The sequence below is a fragment of the Saccostrea cucullata genome, unplaced genomic scaffold (genome assembly GCF_032062105.1).
Source record: "Saccostrea cucullata isolate Sc308-1 unplaced genomic scaffold, CSIRO_AGI_Scuc_v1 ctg1896, whole genome shotgun sequence".
NCBI classification, from domain to species: Eukaryota; Metazoa; Mollusca; class Bivalvia; order Ostreida; family Ostreidae; genus Saccostrea; species Saccostrea cuccullata.
The window spans coordinates 20,957-43,569 of NW_026938225.1; the positions used below are offsets into that span (position 1 = coordinate 20,957).

A 22,613-nucleotide genomic window follows, 5' to 3' on the forward strand; every position below is an offset into this window, starting at 1 on the left:
ATTATATGGCAATATTTAAATATTTGAGATATTAATAAGCTTTGAATCATCAAACTTTGTCAGTTGATGCATTTTAAGTCCTCAGAAATTAGAATGTTTCAGCTAAAAAGTGAGTCAAAGTATCCCACTTTTTAGGATTTTAAGGCAATATCTAAAATACTGTAAAATAACCTATTTTTGAGATGTTAATTTTTCAAGGTTTGAGAAAGAAATATTGGTTTGTGGGATTTTATTTCTAGGTTGGAGAAATATTGAGGAATAATGCATATTACATTTTACATTTCAAGGGTGCCGTGAATTCAGGGGTCTCTCCACACCCCGAAAACAACAAAAACTAAATACAAGTGATTTCACAGTATATCAAATAATGAGAGACTTAAAATTGTTAAACTTTGTCAGTTGAGGTATTTTGGGGTCTTTGAGTATGATTACCAAAGAGTAGGTCACCATGACCTACTTCTGAAATCTCAGGGCCATATCTGAATATTTCAATTAATGAGGCTTAAAATCATTAAACTTTGTCAGTCCATTCATCTTGGGTTCTCGGAGTGTTTTTACCACAATGTGGGTCGTGCCGATTTATTTTTGGAATTTCAAGGCTAAATATAAATATACAGGATACTTAGATTGCTTCAAATAGAAGTGATAAGAGATTGTTCAGTTCATATCAGAAGAGCATTTCAAGGCCTTTGGTCCTATTGTATTTAAAATACTTTGAAGTAGATTACCAAAGTAAATTTTAACCAGCCAAGGTAAAAATTAAAATGACAAAGGAAACAAAGTCAGGTTCATATACAAGTACATTTATATTTACAAATATTTGTAGTAATACTTGCCATATAAATTTTATTGTACATTCAAATACAAAGACAATTTTGTAATAAATTATCCAGTAATTATAAATCTGAAATAACAGTTTTTAACAAAGTTGTGCAACTTTTAAAAGGATTCCAATACTTTGCATAACATTTTTGAAATAACTGATAAATAAATTTCACAAACTTGAATTAACTTATTTCAATAGGGGTTAATTTCAACTTGTTTCCATGAATTAAAAGACCATTAAATTCATGTTCAACATGAAATATAAAATTTTCTAATACATGCATAACAATTTATGTCCCCATTGACCCTTACTTTTTCCTCAAATCTTGAAAAATTTACCCCACAAAAATAAATGTACTATGAGAAAATTTGTCATTTGCTTGCTGTCGGCATTTTTTAAATAAAAATAATGTCTTCTTGCAAAGCACTAGATACCTGGTATGAGTAATATTATTTTACATCTACTAAACCATCTTTTGAAAGTATTAAATTATTATCTCATTATATCATGTTTCAAAGCAAATACTCAAATCTTCTTACACTCTACATCAAACATGATAATAAACAAACCTTTCAAATTGAGTAAAATTAATGTATTTTTTAACTTTACACAGGAACTTAAAATGTACTCCATCGTGTTAATACAAAATTGGAGGGGAGGCAACTTTCTTCCTATTAAAATAGTTTTGCAGTTTGAATTCCCTCTTAACCTGGTCAAAGCTGATCATTTCTAACCCCCCACCCCAACCTCAAATAGATACATAAAAATTCAAGTACATGTATATTGTTGTTTTAATCTTTATGACCTTGGAGCATTTTATATATCACATTAATAGGTACAAACAGTACTTAACCACTAAAAAGGGAAATATTCTGAAATGTTTTTCATATTACAGAATTTTATTTATAAATATAAGCATATTAAGTAATGCAAGTATTGTTTCTTATGGCACATTCTCAGAAAGTCTGTTTAAGGTCCAGTATATGAAAGAGCTAGACATTTTGATATTAACAAGTTTTGAATCTTGTTTGTTATCCATTATTGTTTTTAATACCATGATATCTGTTGAGAAAAAATGATAACCAACTCTGGTAGATTTTTGGCTGTTATAATTTTCAATAAGAACAATGCATTTTTATTTGTTTGTTCCTGAAAAACTGACATTTTCAAATCATGTCTTTTAGTTATAATGGCAGAGTAAATTAGCTTAATAAATAAACCACTTTGAATCAGATTTCAATCAAACATATTAATACATGTAGTCTAAAACTTGCACTTTTTCAATATCAAATGACAATTACAAGAGTAAGGTGTTAAAAGGCTTTTGAAGTAGTAGTAAACAAAACAGCGTTACTATAGTACTACATAAAAATTATTCTTGAAAGTTTCCCTGGGAAAAATTGCACATGTAAATTCATTCTATCAAATCTAATCATGTTTGATATATTATTTATTACATGGATAGTTTAATTTAATAAGGCAAAGAATGAAAGTCTAGTATTAAAAAGTATAAAGAAAAAAATAAAACTGATCTTTGGAAGTTAGATAAAAAAGTTTGCCATTTTTTTTTTTTAATTCAAAAGTCAATACTTCTAGAAATACTCTACACTCATATACAGCTATACACATAACAGACCACAATAAAATCTATTTATACATTATACAGACATGCCCTGCTTTTTATAAAACAATAGATAGGCATTTTGTCTGATTTCATGTGTTGTCAGTTCATATTCCATGTCAACTTCTATGACACGTTCGTCGTCGAACCTGTACCATTTGTTGTCACTATGGAGACAGTAACTAACGTAGTGTCCATAATTGGCACTATCCCCTCCAAGATGGCAGCACAACCCATAGAGATCATATTTATAGATGGCTTCCTCTTCGGCCAGGTCCTCGCGATTTGTGATGGTATCGAACATGACATCGGTGAGATCAAGATTGGACAAAGGAATGGAGATGGGAGCATGGACTTTATTGGTCTGCCTTGTATAGGGATTGAACGAGAACCGCATTAACTGGATCACGAGACAGTCCGGCAGCTGACGCAATGAACATCGTCTCTGGGCATCTCGTAAGCGCTGTGGGAGAGGGATTTGATTGTCACTGATAGGGGTGGATGTCTTGAACACGTTATCCTGAAAACCACTGTCACTAAGAATGTCCCTAGACCCGGGTATGGGGGACATGAAGTTTGTGGCCAGTGGAGAACCAACCCCTGACACAGCGGAATCAGCACTGGACAAGGCAGTAGTCCTCCCGTTAGGGGTTCGGAAGTTAAAATTGTTCCTGAGGTAGGGGGCGTTCACTGGCGTCCTGACCTGTTCTAGCTGCCGGGCTCTCTGAGCATTGCAGAACGAACACTCCAGTCCATCTTGTCCCACTAGATGTTCGATATTACAGAATTTAGTAAAGCAGTCACTTAAATGGACTAGCCCATTCACCTGTCTGGGGGCTTCTATAGGCACTGGCAATATGCTGAAAGTCTGCATATTGACGGAGATGTGGTTGTCAGCCAGACAGTGGTATGCGATCACCAGCTGTCCCGTGAGAAGGTTGTCCACGACGGAGGAATTCTCTTCTTTGTATGTGATCCACTCCAGATCTGACAGTCTCTGTACAGATTCTGCATAAGAATCATTCAACAGACCATGTGCTGCATTAATCTGAAATACAGTGCATAATCAGTAAATTGCTAAATTGTAACTTTCGTATGTACTTCTACATGTAAGGCGATCAATTTATTAAGCCATCATAATTAGTTTCTTTAATTAAAAATCTTGTTTATACGTTAATTGACAAAAGTTTATTATATTAATTTCATGTCTAAAATTCTATGAAGAAAATGTACTCAGAAACAGACTTGTTTACATTCTTGTATGTTCATATCCACTCCTTTTTATCCTTTTACTCAGCCAATGAATGTTAATTTACATGTAACTTACATGTAAACTGTACCTACCTCCTGTTTACATGCTTTCTTCAGGTCTGCTACTTTGGCTGGTGTCAAATCTCCATAAATGAATTTCATCACTTTTAAGCGTTTGGATTCCCTTGGAGCTGGTTTGTCTACAATATCAACATCCTAATTTTAATTCTAATATAAAGAGATTGTTTTACAATACGTATTAGATTGTTTTTTTTTTTATTTCAAGGAATATAGTATTTGCATGTTGCCAAATTGTTCTCAGCCCCTCGTCTCAAAGATAAAATGAAACATACGTTACAAAAGCTATGACATGTGACACAGTTGTAGACACCACTTAACTCTATAAAAAAATAAACCCACCATTTGACCTAGTTTTTCTGTTTCTGTTAATAATGGAATTTTGAAGTTTTTCCTATATAGCCACATGAAAAACTCTGTGGCCCCATCCTGCTGTGATTGCCGCTGAAAAAAAATTGGGCGGAGCCACAAGGTTTGGGTTCAAAGACGAGGCTGCTTGTCTAAAATGCTATAGGATCAAAGCTTTAGAGGTTTCCCATTCATCAAAAATTACAACTGTGCATCAAAGCTCAGACAGAGTGCTCAGAAGTAACAATTCGGCCATGCTGCAATCCGACATCAGTCTTTATAAGCAGCTTCATTTTCTAACTCAATGAATATTTGCTCATTTGCATTCAAGCTTTACAAGGTTTTTCTTTAATTTGAACATATGGTGTGTATTACAGCATTGATAAAACAGAGATTTTGTCCTTCATTTCTAAGGCCAGGAGGTGTTGATTCTGAAGATCCAAATCCAAATTTGGACATGATCCTGGTACGTAAAGAATCATTTTCTGGCCTTGATGCTGGTGAGTAAGGCATTAACCTTGCTGATCGTAAAGGTTTTTTGAAATTGATTTATCAGAAATATATGGAAGGAAGGCTTTGCAGGAGAAGAATGTTTATCTATGAATAGATTTAAATAGAAAGTAGAATTTTAGTAGCGAATAAAAAATATGCGAAATTGACCCCCTGTACCTTTATTTTTTTTTACACACACAAGCTTCCAAATTGTGGGCCCGCAGGGTCATGATTTGAACAAGTTAAATCTAAACTTCCTGCTTTCAAATAAGTTTCATGGCCAGTGGAGGAAGAAGATTTTTAAAGATTTTTCCTATATATTTCTATGTAAAACTTTGATTCCCCATTGTGGCCCTGCCCAATCCCCGGGGGGTCATGATTTGAACAATTTAGAATCTACACTACCCCAGGATGCTTTCACATAAGTTTCAGCTTTTCTGGCCCAGTAGTTCTTTAAAAGAAGATTTTTAAAGATTTTTCCTAAATATTTCTATGTAAAACTTTGATTCACCATTGTGGCCCCGCCCAATCCCCGGGGGTCATGATTTGAACAATTTAGAATCTACACTACCCCAGGATGCTTTCACTTAAGTTTCAGCTTTTCTGGCACAGTGGGTCTTGAGAAGAAGATTTTTAAAGATTTTTCCTATATATTTCTAAGTAAAAATTTGATTGCATTGTGGCTGGGGTCATGATTTTAACAATTTAAAATCTACACTGGATGCTTCAACATAAGTTTCAGCTTTTCTGGCCCAGTGGTTCTTGAGAAGAAGATTTTTTAATGACCCCACCCTATTTTTGTATTTTCTTGATTATCTCCCCTTGTGAAGGGATTTGGCCCTTCATTATAACAATTTTAAATTCCCCTTCACCCTCGCATGCTTTGTACCAAGTTTTATTATTGAGAAGAAGTCGAAAATGTGAAAAGTTTGAATGTCAGAAATGAACAAAGACACAATGTGATCAGAAAAGCTCACTTGAGCCTTCGGCTCAGTAGAACTAAAAAGTGAAACATACGTTACAAAAGCCATGACATGTGACACAGTTGTAGACACCACTTAACTCTATAAAAAAATAAACCCACCATTTGACCTAGTTTTTCTGTTTCTGTTAATAATGGAATGAAGTGATTCCACAAGCCACATGAAAAACTCTGCTGCATCCTGCTGTGATTGCCGCTGAGTGGGCGGAGCCACAAGGTTTGGGTTCAAAGACGAGGCTGCTTGTCTGAATGCTATAGGATCAAGCAGAGGTTTCCCATTCATATTACAACTGTGCATCAGCTCAGACAGAGTGCTCAGAAGTAACAATTCGGCCATGCTGCAATCCGAGTCTTTATAAGCAGCTTCATTTTCTAGTTCTGAAACAAGTCCCGGTGTCCTCCCAAGACATTGTATTACAGCATTGATAAAACAGAGACACACAGGAGGTGTAGATTCTGAAGATCCAAATCCAAATTTGGACATGATCCTGGTACGTAAAGAATCATTTTCTGGCCTTGATGCTGGTGAGTAAGGCATTAACCTTGCTGATCGTAAAGGTTTACGGGAAAGGTTATCACCATACCAGGAAGGCTTTGCAGGAGGAGAATCATCCTTAGTAGTGGCAAAATGCTGACCCCCTGCAAAGCTTGATTTGGCCCGCAGGGAGGGCATAAAGCTAAACTCCTGCTTCTTCATGGGTGGAGGAGGACTAGAATTGGGATTAGCTGCCTTCTCCTCGTTACTCTCAGTCTGCGATCTTTTAAATAGACTGCTGAGCTGAATTTTTGGTGTTTTGGACCATATTGACTTGTAGATGCCCCTCTCTTCCTGTCCTGTCCTAGGCTTATTGGCTGGCGTGGCATTGAAGATGTTCTGCTGACCTGGCTGTTGCACAGCATGCTGTGACTGGTGGTTGAAGGCCATCATTTGTTGCAGTGCTTCTTGTTGCTGCTGCTGCTGTTGATGCATTGCTAGCTGGACCTGCAACCTAGTCATGCTGTCTTGGTGATGCTGGTGTTCTTCCCATCTGTAGAAATACGAAGAGTTAATGATATAGAAATATTAACAAACCTTACATGTTTGAATGTCAGAATGAACATAGTAATTTATTCAAATATGTCATAGTACTAGTATGATGCAACTCTTAAACTTCAACAATCATAAATTATAATTTGTCAAAGTTTTAACACAGTGTCTCCAATAATGGCTTCTACACTATTCTCTCATTTTTAAGACTACCATTTTGGCACAGTAATAGTGCAGAACATATAAAAGACAGTTTCCGAAAACCAAGCATTTCAATCAGTCATTCGGACTGATGAGTTAAGGCGTTATACCAGTCCAAAGCATATTCTATCAGTCCGAATACATCTTAGTGTAATATATATTTCATGACTGAATTCAAAAGAAAATGGCATTTAATGTGTAAATCTTTTCGTAGCTCATCAACACTGATTATGATACCTAGAGGGATAAGGTCAGCCCACACAGGCTTGTGACAGCAATAAAGTCACTATAGCCCCAAGTAGATGTTGGGGGAAAGAAACAAATAATATTTTAAGGTTACTTAGTTTAGTATTCTTTTCAAAATGAAAAGTTTAATTTTCACTTGTAAACATGGTAAAATTGAATTATATATAAATAGCAGTGGTGATAGAAATTCAAAGTAAAAATTTAAGGGGAGACAGGGCACATGTCACATGACTAAAAAGACAGATTAAGTCAAAGTCGATGCTGATGTTTACATTAAACATTGTTAAAATCAACATTTCTTGTGTAATTTTATTCTGAAATTGTTTTTTAAACATTTATTTTTAGAAATAAATATTTAAAATTATAAAAGATCTTTCCAACATTTACATATTGTGAAATTGCCAAATCCACATTTTTGTTTCTCTTTTTCCTGTAGTCCGACGTCAGTGACGTCATAGACGTAGTGTTTGATTTCTCAGCGCAGCGAGATCAAGTACACATTAGCTACACCTGTCATGATCAGTTTTATTTCATAATAAAGAGGTCATAGTCAATGTATCATGATAAATTTCTGAAGAAGCATTTTTAAATTTTTTTTTTTCATGTTTAGTAGCAGAGATTCTCTCTATTTAGATATTAAAATTGTGTCTTTATGTTTTCGTGTGACGTCACAATTGATTTCCCGCACTCGGTAAATGCAAACGTGAAGCATTTTTATCATGCTTATGTCAAATTCAACGATGTCCTGTGCGATATTGAGGTATGCTTCACCCTGCGATATTTATGCAGTTAATAATAATGATGACAGACTGACATTCAATCGTAAAGTTAGCAACATTTATTGACAGAATTTTTCCAAAATGAGGTTTGTGTTGTTCAAACTGCCTTGAAAATGTAGAAATTATTCAACGCAAATACTATATGAAATTAAAACAAATGCTTTCAGATAATTTAAACACTTCAAATATTCTGAAATATTTGAGTATGTATAGTGTTATCTAACATATTTATTATTTGTGCTGACAAAATTCTCTTTATGGGCTCCGTTATGGGCCCGCAAAACATGAAGTATCTTAACTTCATACAAACACGATACAAGGCGATATTTGTGGAGCGATATCTTTTGAATAAGTCAAGAAATCCTATGTCAGGACCGTTTTAAAATGTTTAGTACAAAATAAAGTAGTAATATATAAAATACGAAAAAAATTCATTGACAGGAATTTTTTCAGCTCAAGGTCCTGTTCCTCTTTAAATCAACTTGACCTTTTCTCAGTGGGCATTGAACTTCATGACCTTTATCAATTTATACTGCTTGTGTTTAATACCATTAACAGAGGAATGGAGGAAATTCGAATTAGGAAAAAACGATCTTTTTTGGAAGTAAATAAGTCAAGTAGAATTACAAAATGGATAAGATTATGGATATTTATGAAGAACTGGAGCAGGCTGCATTGAAAATTTTTATTTATTGAAGACATTGCAATAGATCAGAGTACAATAGTTTAATCAGGACAAGCCCTCACCACAATCGGTCACACCGACCGGTACTCTAGCGAATTTTATCAGACATTTTAATTTTCTATCACTTTTGTCGATAGCTCTCATAGTTTTTGGAAACTCTGGGACATTACATTCAAATGTTATCAAAAAAGCACCAAGAGAAAAAAACATTTCATATACGTTTTTCTTTGTATATTTCATGTTGATTTTATGATATAGAGACAAGATATGAAGAAATACAAGTACAAATACAAGACATTTTATTTTACAACACTTCACCTAGTTTTCATCTGTCTCCACCATCTGTAGAAGTTGAAGGAGACTCCAAACTGTGTGTAGCCAAAGGTTACAACGGACAGCGTTATAAGGAGATATGGGACATGATCACAAAGATAGATGATGAAGCTCAGGATAAACAGCACAACAGACTCCCACAACCAAATCAGTCTCTTCTCTGGAATAGTTCTGAAAAAAAAAACATGCAATAACTAACTTACTAAGTGAGTTATTTTATTTAGCCAAGCTAACCATGCTAACTTTTCAATGATTAAAAAAAAAGAAGATACAGTTTAAACAAGTTTGCAAGCATGTCTCTTATCTTATAAACACAAACACATAAACAAAAGATAACGACGTTTGTTTGTGTAAAATTAATCCATTTCATAAGTTATGGATAACTATTCATGAGTCCTGCTGTTTGTATATTGGCTGCAGGACTGACACACCGACACTTAATTTTGAACACTCGATGTAGGTACAATGCAGGGATATACATTGATGACATTGTTTTGTCTGTTCATCATCAATTTTCAAGTAACACTAGATTATTGTGAAACTGGGAAACTGAAGATCCAAGTAACTGCCCCCTTATTAAAAAGGTCTAAATTATAACAAGCATTCTATACGTCATTACATGTGTCTTTCCTGGTACGAGTCGTCAGTTTTATTCCTGAAACAATGTAAACAATAATCAGCGAGTATTGCTTCACAAGTCCAATGGTTATTGTTATGTTCCCCAAACGAAGTTGGGGAAAACCGTTTTTACATGGCATTATATTATTTAACTTCTTCTTCTTCTTCTTCTTATGAAAATGTCCGGGAGAGATCTTTAAAACACATCTGAAGGTAAAACCTTTTTAATGACATGTAATGTAGATATACTTTGCGCGCACGTGCTTGTGTCGTGCAATACGTGAAATGACCAATATAATAGATATAGCCGTAACTTTTCTATTTTTTGATGAAATGCTTTGAATTCCATTATGAAAGGATATATTAGTAGTGTAGACATGACGACATGGTCTTTATAGCAAGATCTCACGCGCATGCACGTGCGCTTCTCTCTGATTGGCTGAAACTAAAGTCTCAATATCTTTCTTGTTTTTTGATAAAATCCTTTGAAATTTTGAACATAGTCATACGTTAGAAGAAACTGCATGATATATGCATTATCATAAAAGCATGTTGAATGCTCATGTGCTGTAATTAGAGTTAAATTTAAACTGTGCCATAAACACAGTTGGTTCTACAACACAAACGGGATGAAATTTAGAATATAATAGGTATGAAAGATTTAATTTTACTATCAAAATGGAATGCAAGGACACGCATGCATGCACGTGCACGCGCACAATATGCAAAATGACCAATATATTTGAAAAACGGTAACATTTATATTTCTTATGATTTGTCTAATTGATTCTCACGACACAAAGAAATGTTAATGGTTAAAAAATGATAATTTGCAAATATTTATGATTAAATAAAATATTTGATATCATTGTAGCTTTATATTTCTTATATGAAATTCACTTCAAATAGTTAAAAAAACTTGGAATATATAAAATATCATTTATTGCCTAGATAAAACAGTTTACATTGTGTATTTGAAACACAGGTATCTTAGGTTGCTTGGTTATAATATACATGTATGTACCTTATTGATATTTCACAATAATCTAGTGTTACTTGAAAATTGAAAAAAAAAACAATGTCATCAATGTATTTTTTTTACATATCAAAATTAAGGTACGGTGTGTATGCAGCCAATTTATAAACAGCAGGACCCATAGTTATCCTTATAAAATTTGAAACAGAATTTAATAACAAATATATATACAAATTATAAAAATTATATTGGTAAGTAAATTAATTTTGGTTGTAACGCGTCATTTGATTAGATAAAAATTAATCTATATTGTATAGTCTGGGATACCTTCGCCATAATGAATTACGTCAAAAACTTATCAATCCGCTAAATTGACGTTACGTTAAAGATATGAACAATGATAAAGAATACAAAATCTAGAATGGAGTAGTAGAAGAAACTGGTGATGCTCTGCATGATCCACCACATGTTGAATCTCTCACGGTACTTCTCAGAGTTAAATTTAAACTGTGTCCATAAACACAGTCATTACTACTTCACAATCACAACATTTCGGCATAACCATTCTGAAAGTTTAAATTTTGTTCCCAAAATGGCGCTTGTTTCACTACGTCTGCGTACAAAGACTTCCTACGGATTGCTGGGTAATAATCATCAAGTTGTACGTCGACTGCTTTTTTGATCCGCTCCCAAAAATTCTAATAAATGATTTTGAAATATTTATAATGTAAGATTTTTTAATCGATAATTTTTTGTCACAAAATTGTTAAAGTGAAATTAGGCAGTGACATATTTTTTTTGAAGGGGGGGGGGGGGGGGGTAAGAGAAGTTTGATATCCGAATATTTTATGGACCAACCTACCTACTTGTGTAAAATACCTTTCGGTTTGCGAAATTCCAATCGTATATTTCAGACAATCTAACTCCCAAGATGGCATATAGAGTTTTTCGTCATACTAGAAAAGTTTCTTGTTTGAATTTCATCTAGTATTTAAGGTAACTGGTTTATTATATGCGCCCTAGTGCAAAAAAAAAAAAAATCCAACAGAAATTTCTTGACAATCATTGAAAAAAAATTTAAACCTTGCAGGTGATTTGGCAATCGGGAGACATATACAGTTGCTCATTTGTACTCCAAAGGGCATGGTCATAAAAAAATCATCTGGGGCCCACTCGATTGGGACCCTTCTAGAAGGAGAGGGGAATGTTGGAAGGGTTGGAAAATAATATAAATATAATATAAAATAGTGTATAGAAGGATATTGAATAGGATGGCCAATATTGACTTTTCTGCAATGTTTTGAATTACTGCAGTTGTTGAATTTCAAGAATTTGAATCCTTTTTTTTTCTTTAAGCATTAAATGTTAGTTCGAAAGGGAAACTTGAGATAATTAAGAGTGGAAAAATTAATTGCTATAATATAATATGTACAAATTAATTATTGGTATATAATTTTTTTTTTTATCATTATGTAAAAAAGTAATTTAAAACATCAAGTGTCAATTAATTAGAAAAATATCAAAGAGCATGTTAAAAAAAAATTTAATTATGATCAAATCTTGTTTTGTATACTTAATGATTGAAATTTGAATTTCCCATGTTACATGGTAAATTATGAAACTGTGTTCAATGGTTGATTTTACTATAATTACACAACAGAAAAAATGCTTCTTAACAGAATTACCCTTCATACATGATAAGAATACTTATTTGCAACTGTATTTTGTTTTAAGTTTGGTTTATTTACAATAATAAAAATCCCCCAAGTTTTCGCCAAACCGCTTGACGCCATATTAGAATGCTATCCTTCAGCTATCCTTCCATCTCTGACGTGGAAGGCTGAGAAGGCCTTCTAAGTCTACCCTACCAAACCAATCGAGCAGACAGAATGGTTATTCTGGAATAAGAAGGGTCCCAATCGAGTGGGCCCCAGATGTTCGTGGCCCTTTTACTGCAGTTCATATATTGAATTTGATGTGCATACAGAGGTTATTTTCTGGTGAAGTAATATGGGTTAAGTTATTCATTTGCATTTCAATTTTTGTGATATTCTCCATTTGAACACGCTTGTTGTAGTGACTGCACACATTTATGTTAGTGTGTTAAAAATGCTAAAACTGCAGACAAAATGTTTAGGCATATGGTGCGTGTCTTTAACAAAACGAACTGCTAAACAAGCTATCCAGGGATGCTTACAGACTGCTTCAGAACTGTAATGTTATGAATCAATGTGTATGATTTTTGACATATTTTAAATTGTTTATGCATTTGAAACACGTTGATCCCATTATCCATTAAATTCATGAAATTCAATGAATATTTATCAGGATACTATAGAGCACTTCACCTTCAGGAACCTTCTAAGGAGAGTCAGCTTTGTAGGATTCGAGGCCAGGATGATTATACAGTTATACACTAAAATTTGATTTTGGAATTTAAAAAATGAAATCGTAAAATTACAAATTAACTTCCCCCATAAAATGTATAAATTTGATACTGCAAACATAAAATCAGATTCCCTGTACACAATATTATTTCCTCAAAGCACAAATGTCTGATCCATGAACAGACCTGTTTACTCTTACGATTTTGCCATGCATATTTTTTATGGATTTTTAGTCCAACATACGTCTCATGTTTTGCTTTTATGAAAATACGGAAGTCGGAAATACCCGAGTTTGGAATATAAATAGCAGTTAGTTTTCGTTTTGATCAGTCTCAGTCTCGCTTTTTTTAAATCGCTAAAAAAGAGAAAAACTTCAAACAAAGATGTGATGTCGGGTTGCAAAGGCACTGTGGTATAAAATGACAAAGACCATTTTATTAAATTATGTTTTAGTAATCGGAAAAGCAGTTGTTCTCCATAAGTATATGTAAAATGGATGGGAAATAAAATCTTACTGGTAAATTCCAAATCTCGTGGAAAAATCTAATCAGAAATACTGAAAGACAAGGATATGGGTAAAACAGGTCTGCATGAAAAAAGAGTTCATACTGTACATGATTAAATGAACTGTACAATACTTACTTTTTTTATCTATTGGTACACAAGGCATTCAGAATTGAAAGGAACAAGTATATGACGTATAATTTTTAGCAGTTCATTCAAGATGTGAAAATAATTATGCAACAAATCTTTTTTTTTTTGTAGATGCATACAAGAAACTGCACACCTAAGAGACACCTCTGAGTTCAGTTTCCTCAAATTTTTTCCTTTTTCGTAAGTCAAATACAGAGAACAGAATGGCAGATGATGCGGGACACAAGGCTATGTTGTATTTCCTGGAGATTTTAATGAATAGTCCTGCTCCATTAACCATCAGTCAGCTAGCGGGACGGTTCGGAAGCAGGAACTTCACCTCAGAAATGAGACAGGCTGCCGGAGGAAATGAAACTGGACTGAAGAAATTTCTACAGAAATATCCGTCTCTCTTCACAGTTAATGGAAACTTGGTACATAATTTATCTATTTATTTGAAACAAAGATTTGTTTAGGAACACTCAGTCAAGGAGTAAAATTACCTCAATTTCATTGAACAAAGGAAAATTTGTTAAAGTTTTAATTTTGTTCCCAAATTTTAATTTTTTTCCCTTCATCTCTTACTTTTACTGGCATTTGCAAAGCTTGTCTTATCTATCTGCAGATTAAAATTCAAGATTTCATACTCAAAACTAAAGTTTTAATCTTATATTATAATTATTTATGTGTATTATCATGCATAATTCAAATGCAAATATTATCTTGTTCATAGAATTGAAAGTATAAAAATTGATCACTTAACATTTTAGAATCTTTTTAACCAGTAATATTGCATAACTTACAAACTTACATGTGTACTTTCTCAGGTGTGCCTAAATGATGGAACAGCCTCACTTGGGAGTACTTTTCGTGAAAGCAGTCCTGCTTCCTCTACAGGTCTTCCAGAAGTTTCGGTGGAGACAGAAGCCGTCCAGTATTTTAGAGGGAAAATGTTAAAGAAAGGCGAGAAGTGGATGCCCATCAACAGTCTAGCTGGCCACTTGTCTCAAGCCAGTTCCGAAATCCGTGAGTGTGTGGGGCCACAAAGTGAGTTCAAAGACTGGCTTTTAAGACATCCTCTTATTTTCGAAGTAGATGGAGAGAATGTCAGTTTGAAGGACAACATCACTTACAGTGCTATCAATCCAAATGCCGAAGCCATTGAAGATGTGGAGCTAAAGTCCAGGTTCAACAAGATTGAGAAAGAACAGTTTGTCCCTCCACTGACTCCAAAGAACAAACGGAGGCCCAAGTCCTTGGACATGCTGGAACCCAGGTCACCTCTAATGTCCCCCAGGTCTCCCATGGTGAACAGAAATCTTCCAACCCCCAGCCCCAGCCCCCGGGCCGGACCTGCCACTATGACGGCCAACGAGTACAAGGCTGTCATGTTCATAAAGAGTATTATTGAGAAAAAAGGAGACATGAAGCTAGCTGCCCTCACTGGCCATTTCAGCCAGGCACCAGAAAGTTTGAGGAACACTATTGGCTGGACAAAGAATGACCTAAGCAAGTTCCTTGCGGCTCACGGTAATATATTTACCATTACAGAAGATGAAGTTGTGTCTGTGATCAAGAATGCAAGGCTAAATGTCATTATAACAGGCAGTAGACCTCAAGTCAGTCCGAAACCAGTGGTTACAGCCAGGAAAGGGAGAATATATCACATCGCCAAATTATGGGGCATTATAGATTTAGGTCGTCATGAACATGTGTTCATTGACAGAAACATATTTGGAAAACATATAGATGATTTAAATAAGCTTCTAACTGTGGGAGAGATGGTTTGTTTTGATGCCATACCAGCCCCCAAAGGCAGTCGAGCTAGATGGAGGGCAACAAAAATCTGGAAAGAGAATGAATCCATTGAAGATCTGATAGAAAAGGTGGCTACACGCCTACAGCTGCCTCTAGATGGAATACCCTACAAAGAGCCTCCCAGCCCAATAGCTAACATTGATGAAGAAATGCGCAGAATAATTCCCGAATTGAACGACAGCAGTATTACAGCAGTGCCTATCAGCGTGGGAGGAATCAAGTACGCTTTCGCTGATGCAGTGCCAAGTGGAACAGGGGTGGTACCAGTGTGGAACTTCAAACATGCAGAATTAGAGGGCATGAAGGACGTTGATGATTTAGATTTAAGTGACGAAAATGAATCTCCAAATCTGTCCATGGTGGCTGAAAGGTACTACATGAATAGATCCGTGTTGGGCGATAGTCCAAGAGACGAGAAATCCCTCTCTAATGGACACATTGATGAGTCCGTGTTAGTTCTGGCTGAAGACGAAAAACCCCAGGACACATCCCCCAAAAAGAAGACTGCTGACGCGGGCTGTCAGACAATTGTTACAGGGGAAGTTCTTGCCACTCAGCTTTTCCATGAGGAGTTTTGATTTTATTTTTGTTTTTACTGTCCTAATTGTTCAGTATCCCACAATGAGATTTGTCTTTTCACTGAATTGGTTTCCAGTTAGACACATGTATATTGTGTTTTTGTGCAATGGATATTTATTTTTCAGCATGCATTGTTAGTGACCACTTGAAGACACATTGTTATTTATTAATTTTTAGAATTTTCAGAGATCAGTTGCATGTATGATTTGTGCTTTTGAATTCAAAACCATGTCTACCTAGACCCTTGAGGTCACTTTTTTCTTAAATTAGTGTTTCACAAAATACACCTAGGTTTAACTCTTGAATAGTGCACTTTTGTAGCTTTTCTAAAGAGGCAATAGCAAACTTTTTTCTATATCTTTGTAGAACTTGGATAAAAATCTTGCATCCACTGATGTGACAAAGGAAGGATATAGTTTTTTTTATATTTGCTAACTAGATAGAGATTGAACCTTAAGCTATTGATGTTGTGCTACTTTTGAATTTTACAATGGTGCCTTTATCTTTGCATTCAATGTGTTTTCATAACAAGTTGTTTTATTTCATTTTATGGTTTATTGATCTTGAAAGTACCAGAAACAAAACCATATTTATCCATATTTAGCATGTATATATGTACAAGCTTAAAAACTTCCCTTGTTTTCCTTTTCTGTATTTTATTTTTTTTCTCCATTTTTTGAATTTTACTGCCAGATAAGGAGATTTAGTGAGTTACTATGGGTTGTGATGATTTTTTTCTTTTCATTGTTTTTTGGGGGGAAATGATTAGAGAAACTTAACTTTTTCATTTTTTATGGATTTTGTTGATGACATTTTCAAGAAAAATGGGTAAATGGATTTTCAAGTCTATCATGAGCTTATCTGGCAGATATATGCCTTAATAGTATAGGATTGGAGTAAGAGACTGATGGGATAGACTATACAATGTGTGAATGCATAGATTAACAGTATGGTGCAGTTCTTTTACATGTATATTTTTATGATCATGTTTTTCTACATAATCTTTTACCTGTTGACTGGGAAAAAAAAACGACCCTTGGTGATCATGCAACCATTGGATCCGAAGCAGTATGTAAAATCTGATTCATGTGAAACAAAATCAGTATGCAATTTTATATAAGCCTATCGCTGTGTGATCATTTTTTTTATTGATTTTTAATTAACACCAAGTGTTGCTCTTCAAAAGAGAGAGAGGGTTAAAGATGTTGCACTCTCTGTAGCCTTTTCTGCTATCAAGACAAATGGAGAGAGAGAATTGAATTTAAAAAAATTAATAAATAGTAAACCATGTTTATACTGAACATGCTCATAGTGGATTCATGCTTACAGTGAAATTATTTTTGCATGTATTATAGAGGTTATTATGGTTATTGTGAAATTGTGAGCTGTAATAAATATGATTTGTTTTTGAAAGTTTTTCTCTCAGCAAATGAGCTTTTTTCTCATGGGAAATTGCTAAGAGATACAAATTTTATTAGAAGATCTGATTTTAATCAGATTGAAGTAAATTCATAACTGTTAGACTTACCGTAATTAATTCCACTCAGCAGATTTTTTTTTTAATTTTTACAAGATTAACTAATTTTTTCATATATTACTTTCTGGGAATGTTTCTTTTTGCATTTTCTTTTTGGAAAAGTTTAGCTTTTATAATGTAAACAGTACATCATGAGTTTGAAAATTTATTTAATATTTTAAGATTTTCTTCCTTTTTTTCATTTTTGGATATACCTGACAATTTTTTTTATTGACAATGTATTAATTTTGATTTTCACACTGCCTTTCTGAGGATGAAAGAAGTTCCATCTTTTTGTTTCCAATAATGTATTTTACTTTATCTTTAAATGTGTTCTTTAGTATTGTTTCATTTCTTTAAACTGATTCCTTCGTAATTATCAACAATTTTTGTCGGAAATTGAGAATTTTTTTTCTACTTTATGCCTTCATTTTTTTTGACATTGAAATGAAAGTATGTGACTCTAAACTCATTTACAGTGTATGATTACTGTAATAATCACAAAATTCTGCTGGTAATTTGTCAGATACAATGTAATTTATATAGGCTAATGTAAGGTACAGTTTTATGACTCTTTTTGACTCTTTTTGACTCTTTCTGAGTAACTAGCTGTGATGAGTAATCTTCATACTGTAAAATCACATATTTTTTGAGGTCAGATTTCCGTGGTTTAAATAAAAACCCTTGGTTCGTTCAGATTTGAATTCGTGGATGAAGAATTGTTGAGTAGTTATGTATGTAAAATTTTACATTTCGTGGTGGACATGAATTCGTGGGTCTCTTCATACCATGAAAACAACGAAAATTAAACCCCCATGAAAATTTGTGATTTCACAGTATTGTATTGGAAATGAGTTTAGCAGCTTGCAAGCTTTCACCATGTAATCTAGTCATCCCTGGTGACAATAGGGAGTTTCGAAAGAAGACGAACATTTTTTCGAGAAGCCTTCTGATTTGTCTTCTTTTTTAAACAAAAATTGCTGTTTTCTGGAAGGCTTATGTGATATTCTTAATAAAGCATAATTCAGTGCTTGCTATGAAGTTTTTTGAATGAGAAAAATGAAAACCAGATTGTTCACAACCAGCAAAATCTTTTATGAATGAAACTTGTTTAATAGTAAACAGAACTGATTTTTTGATAATTAATGTGAGTAGACCTTATTTTAGTGTTTTAAACAATATGAAAGTATATTTTAATTGTAGAGTTTAACAGTTGATTTGTAAAAAAAATATTCTTGTAATACTTATTACCAAGACAAGTAGTATGCATCTTGTCAAAGTATATATTATTCTCAAGTGTATGTATAAAGCTACCTCATATCAATATTACAAAAATTTATCAACCAAAGATAGCATTCAATGTAAAATTTATATCCAGGGTATGTGGTCATTATAAAGGACTAAATGAGTAATAGATATGAAAATATAAATACATACTTGACCAAAGAAGATGCAGTAAAAATAAATTCTCAGATAAAAAAGGCTTGTTCTGAAACACTTGCATTTTTTCTTCCAGCATCTGAAACCATCTCTCCTTTTTTGATGTGTTTTTTTCATACAAAATTAAAGCACCACTTTGGTCAAAACCTACTTTTTATGTATATAAGGTGTTAAAGCATATTTAAGTACAAGCATTGAATAAAAATTACAAAGTTGTGACTTTTTGACTTAAAATTTATTGGTTATAAAAAGCTCTATACTGTACATTTGAAATAGTTACCCAAGATGTATGGACAATACCTGAAGCATAAACCGCATCCAACAAGCATATAAGCTTACCGTGGTTATTACCTTACCATGGTATTTAGGCAGTTTTTTCCCTCTTTTTTTTTTAATAACACATATAAAGATTAATTTGTTACATCATACAAGTTTGTGACAATGACTTACACTGAAGTAAATGTAAACCTTTTCATACCAATATATGATTTTGTCCTTTTATTTTTTTTTCATCGGGTGTTCTATTCACAGAGTGGCAGCTCCTTCGTTTTTACATTCTTTAACTCAATTATCACCTTGGATTTCGTTTCTCAATGAAAGGTACATGTATATAATTAAAAAATTATTTCAGGCAAATATGGATTTGGCCTCGCAATCAGTAGGTCCTTTAGGCATTTGAGAGAAGCAAGCAAAGGCGTCCGGTCTGCAAGTGGGTGGGATAAGGAGGGGATGCAAAGATAAACATAATCTAGGCATTGAAAATAGGGTCTTGCATATTTTGGTCAGTTAAGCCTCCCCCCCCCCCCCCCACCCTCCCCTTTCAGTATGCTTCCGATGCTTACATGTATGTCATATCATTAGTAGAACTCAAGTTATTCCGCAAAAGCATGGGGGAAAGATTACATATTGAAGCTAGTGCAATAATTCAAGCAATGTATATCGGCATGTTATTTTAAAAAATATGTTTTTGCTAAGTATTCAATGCAGGGAATGCCTCAATTTTGTAAATTCTGAAAATAGGGGAGAATGAAATATGTGGAGATATTAACGAACAGTATTCCAGCTAAAAAAAAAAGCATGTAACATTACAAAATAGGAGCAGAGCAAACACGGACACCCTAAACATCAGAGGTGGGATCAGGTGCCATGGAGGAGTGAGCATCCCCTGCCGACCGGTCACACCCGCCGTGTGCTCCTTGTCATGATGGGGAAATAACGGAAAAATCATCCGTCGACCACTCAGTGTGTAAATAATGGCCTAACAATCAGTATGAAAAAAGTCAGTCAGATTTGACTTAATGATAGATTGTTTTTGTTGACGAGGTCATTGCATCGACCAAAGAACTTACGAAATGATGACTTTAAGGTTAAGATGCAGGTGATGAAGGTATATCTCAATGTCGAGTTGAGGGCGACCACAAGTGTTTTCTTCTTTTCACGTTTAAGATTTTGGACAGATTTTTATTCATTAATACAGTATAGGCTTGCTAATAACTGGGCGCAGTATGGATTCCAATCGATTGATGGAAGACTTGGTCTCCAAAAACCACATCTATAGATATTGTCAATCAGAAACTCAAGCACCTTTTTAAAATATCGACTTTAGAGTAATTGTGTGTAAAATCATGCAGAATGTTTTTAACAGAATTATTTTGCAAAAGACCAATGACAAGCTTAAGGTAACTTAACTAACGAGCATTTTTATCTAAAAAGCATCTGTCAATAATATACTTAACAGCCCGGACTTTAATTTATCGTGGTAAATGGTTGTATATTAAGCTGTTCATTTTGGTAAAATTTTGTGATTTCAAATTTTCCAAAATTTCCTTAAAATTTTTTAATATCCACACCTGATTTACACCTATTCTCGTCTATATGTATTATAAAGTCCATTTTTTTAAAGGAGCTATCAATGATATAAAAATAATCTGGACTTTAATTTGTCATGGGGAACGGTTGTATATGTAGTAGTTACACCATATCATACGCTTGGTTATGTGCAGATACCCGATAATCAACAGTATGATATGGGGTAAATGACTTGTACCATAGTTTTCAAAAATCATTCATATGTAAGTCAGCTTAAGAATTGGTCGGACTGGTTCGTGTGAATGAACACGGGACCTCTGTTTATACAGTCTCCATCTCCCACAGTAGGATTCGAATCCTTACTTGGTGACTCTATATAGGACAGACGATCCAACCACTGCACCATGTGGGCGACATAAAAAATTAAACATATCTAAGTCCATTTAAAAAGTTCGACTCCTTACTTGGTGACTCTATAGGACAGACGGTCCAACCACTGCACCATGTGGGCGACATAAAAAATTAAACATATCTAAGTCCATTTAAAAAGTTCGTCTCATTTATGTAATTGAAAAAATAAAGAGTTTGGTTTCAATGAGATATGTTAATTTGATATGATTTTTTCTCTCGTAAATTTCAATCTCAAAATCAAATAATTTAAATTTATTCTGAACTTGGTTTTTAAATTTTTAGGTCACCTGAGTAAACTCAGGTGACCTATTGCTATCCGTTTTCGTCCGTCGTCGTGCGTCGTGTGTCGTGCGTCGTGTGTTAATATTTGAACATTTTCAGCTTCTTCTCTGAAACCACTGAACCAATTTCAACCAATTTTAGGATACAGCATCTATGGGTGAAGGGAAACAAAAATTGTGAATTTCATGGTCCCTGTTCCACTGGGGCCTCGGGGGTGGGACCAAAACCACTAAAATTAGTGCAATCTTTAAAAATCTTCTTCTTTACTCCTGGACATCAAGCAGACAAACTGTTGGTATGATTGTAATCAGCATTGAGTCCTCTACCAAAATTGTGAAATTCATGGCCCCAGGGTCAGGGGTTCTAGTGCTAGGGCGGGGCTCTATTGATTATATAGTGAAAATGCATTAATTCTTTGAAAATCTTCCTCTCTGCTCCTGGGTATCAAATTAACAATCTAAGAACATAGTTATGATGAGCAAGAGTGCCTCTTACAGAATTTGTGAATTTTATGGCCCCAGGATCAGGGGTTCCGGTGTTAGGGCGGGGCTCTATTGATTATATAGTGAAAATGCATTAATTCTTTGAAATTCTTCTTCTCTGCTCCTGGGTATCAAACTAACAATCTAAGAACATAGTAATGATGAGGAAGAGAGCCCCTTTCAGATTTGTGAATTTTATGGCCCCAGGGTCAGGGGTTCTGGTGTTAGGACGGGGCTCTGTTGATTATAGAGTGAAAATGCATTAATTCTTTGAAAATCTTCTTTTCTGCTCCTGGGCATTGAATAAACTAAGTACATTGTTATGATGAGCAAGAGTGCCTCTTCCAAAATTGTGAATTTCATGGCCCCAGGGTCAGGGGTTCTGGTGTTAGGGCGGGGCTCTATTGATATAGTGAAAATGCATTAATTCTTTGAAAATCTTCTTCTCTGCTCCTGGATATTAAATAAACTAACTAAGTACATTGTTATGATGAGCAAGAGTGTCTCTTCCAAAATTGTGAATTTCATGGCCCCAGGGTCAGGGGTTCTGGTGTTAGGACGGGGCTCAATTGATATAGTGAAAAGGCATTAATTCTTTGAAAATCTTCTTCTCTGCTCCTGGATATTAAATAAACTAACTAAGTACATTGTTATAATGAGCAAGAGTGCCTCTTCCAAAATTAGGAATTTCTTGGCCCCTGGGTCAGGGGTTCTGGTGCTAGGGCGGGACTCTATTGATTATATAGTGAAAAGGCATTAATTCTTTGAAAATCTTCTTTTCCGCTCCTGGGCA

The 22,613-nt window shown here is 34.3% G+C and overlaps 2 protein-coding genes across 2 annotated transcripts; one reads left to right on the plus strand and one right to left on the minus strand.

Moving 5' to 3' along the window:
- Nucleotides 1–1,850: 1,850 nt before the first annotated feature.
- Nucleotides 1,851–11,083, minus strand: LOC134249647 (uncharacterized). Its single transcript, XM_062731978.1, is given in 5 exon segments — nt 1,851–3,495; nt 3,792–3,898; nt 5,701–6,626; nt 8,855–9,040; nt 10,819–11,083. Coding segments are annotated over 5 exon segments (2,343 nt in total). The 5' UTR covers nt 10,932–11,083; the 3' UTR covers nt 1,851–2,484.
- A 260-nt stretch (nt 11,084–11,343) lies between these two features.
- On the plus strand, nt 11,344–19,052 carry LOC134249648 (uncharacterized). The gene is made up of 3 exons (XM_062731979.1): nt 11,344–11,459; nt 13,616–13,917; nt 14,311–19,052. Exons 2-3 carry the CDS (start codon nt 13,708–13,710, stop codon nt 15,877–15,879), a joined length of 1,779 nt encoding a protein of 592 aa, XP_062587963.1. The 5' UTR covers nt 11,344–11,459; nt 13,616–13,707; the 3' UTR covers nt 15,880–19,052.
- The last annotated feature ends 3,561 nt before the right edge of the window (nt 19,053–22,613 follow it).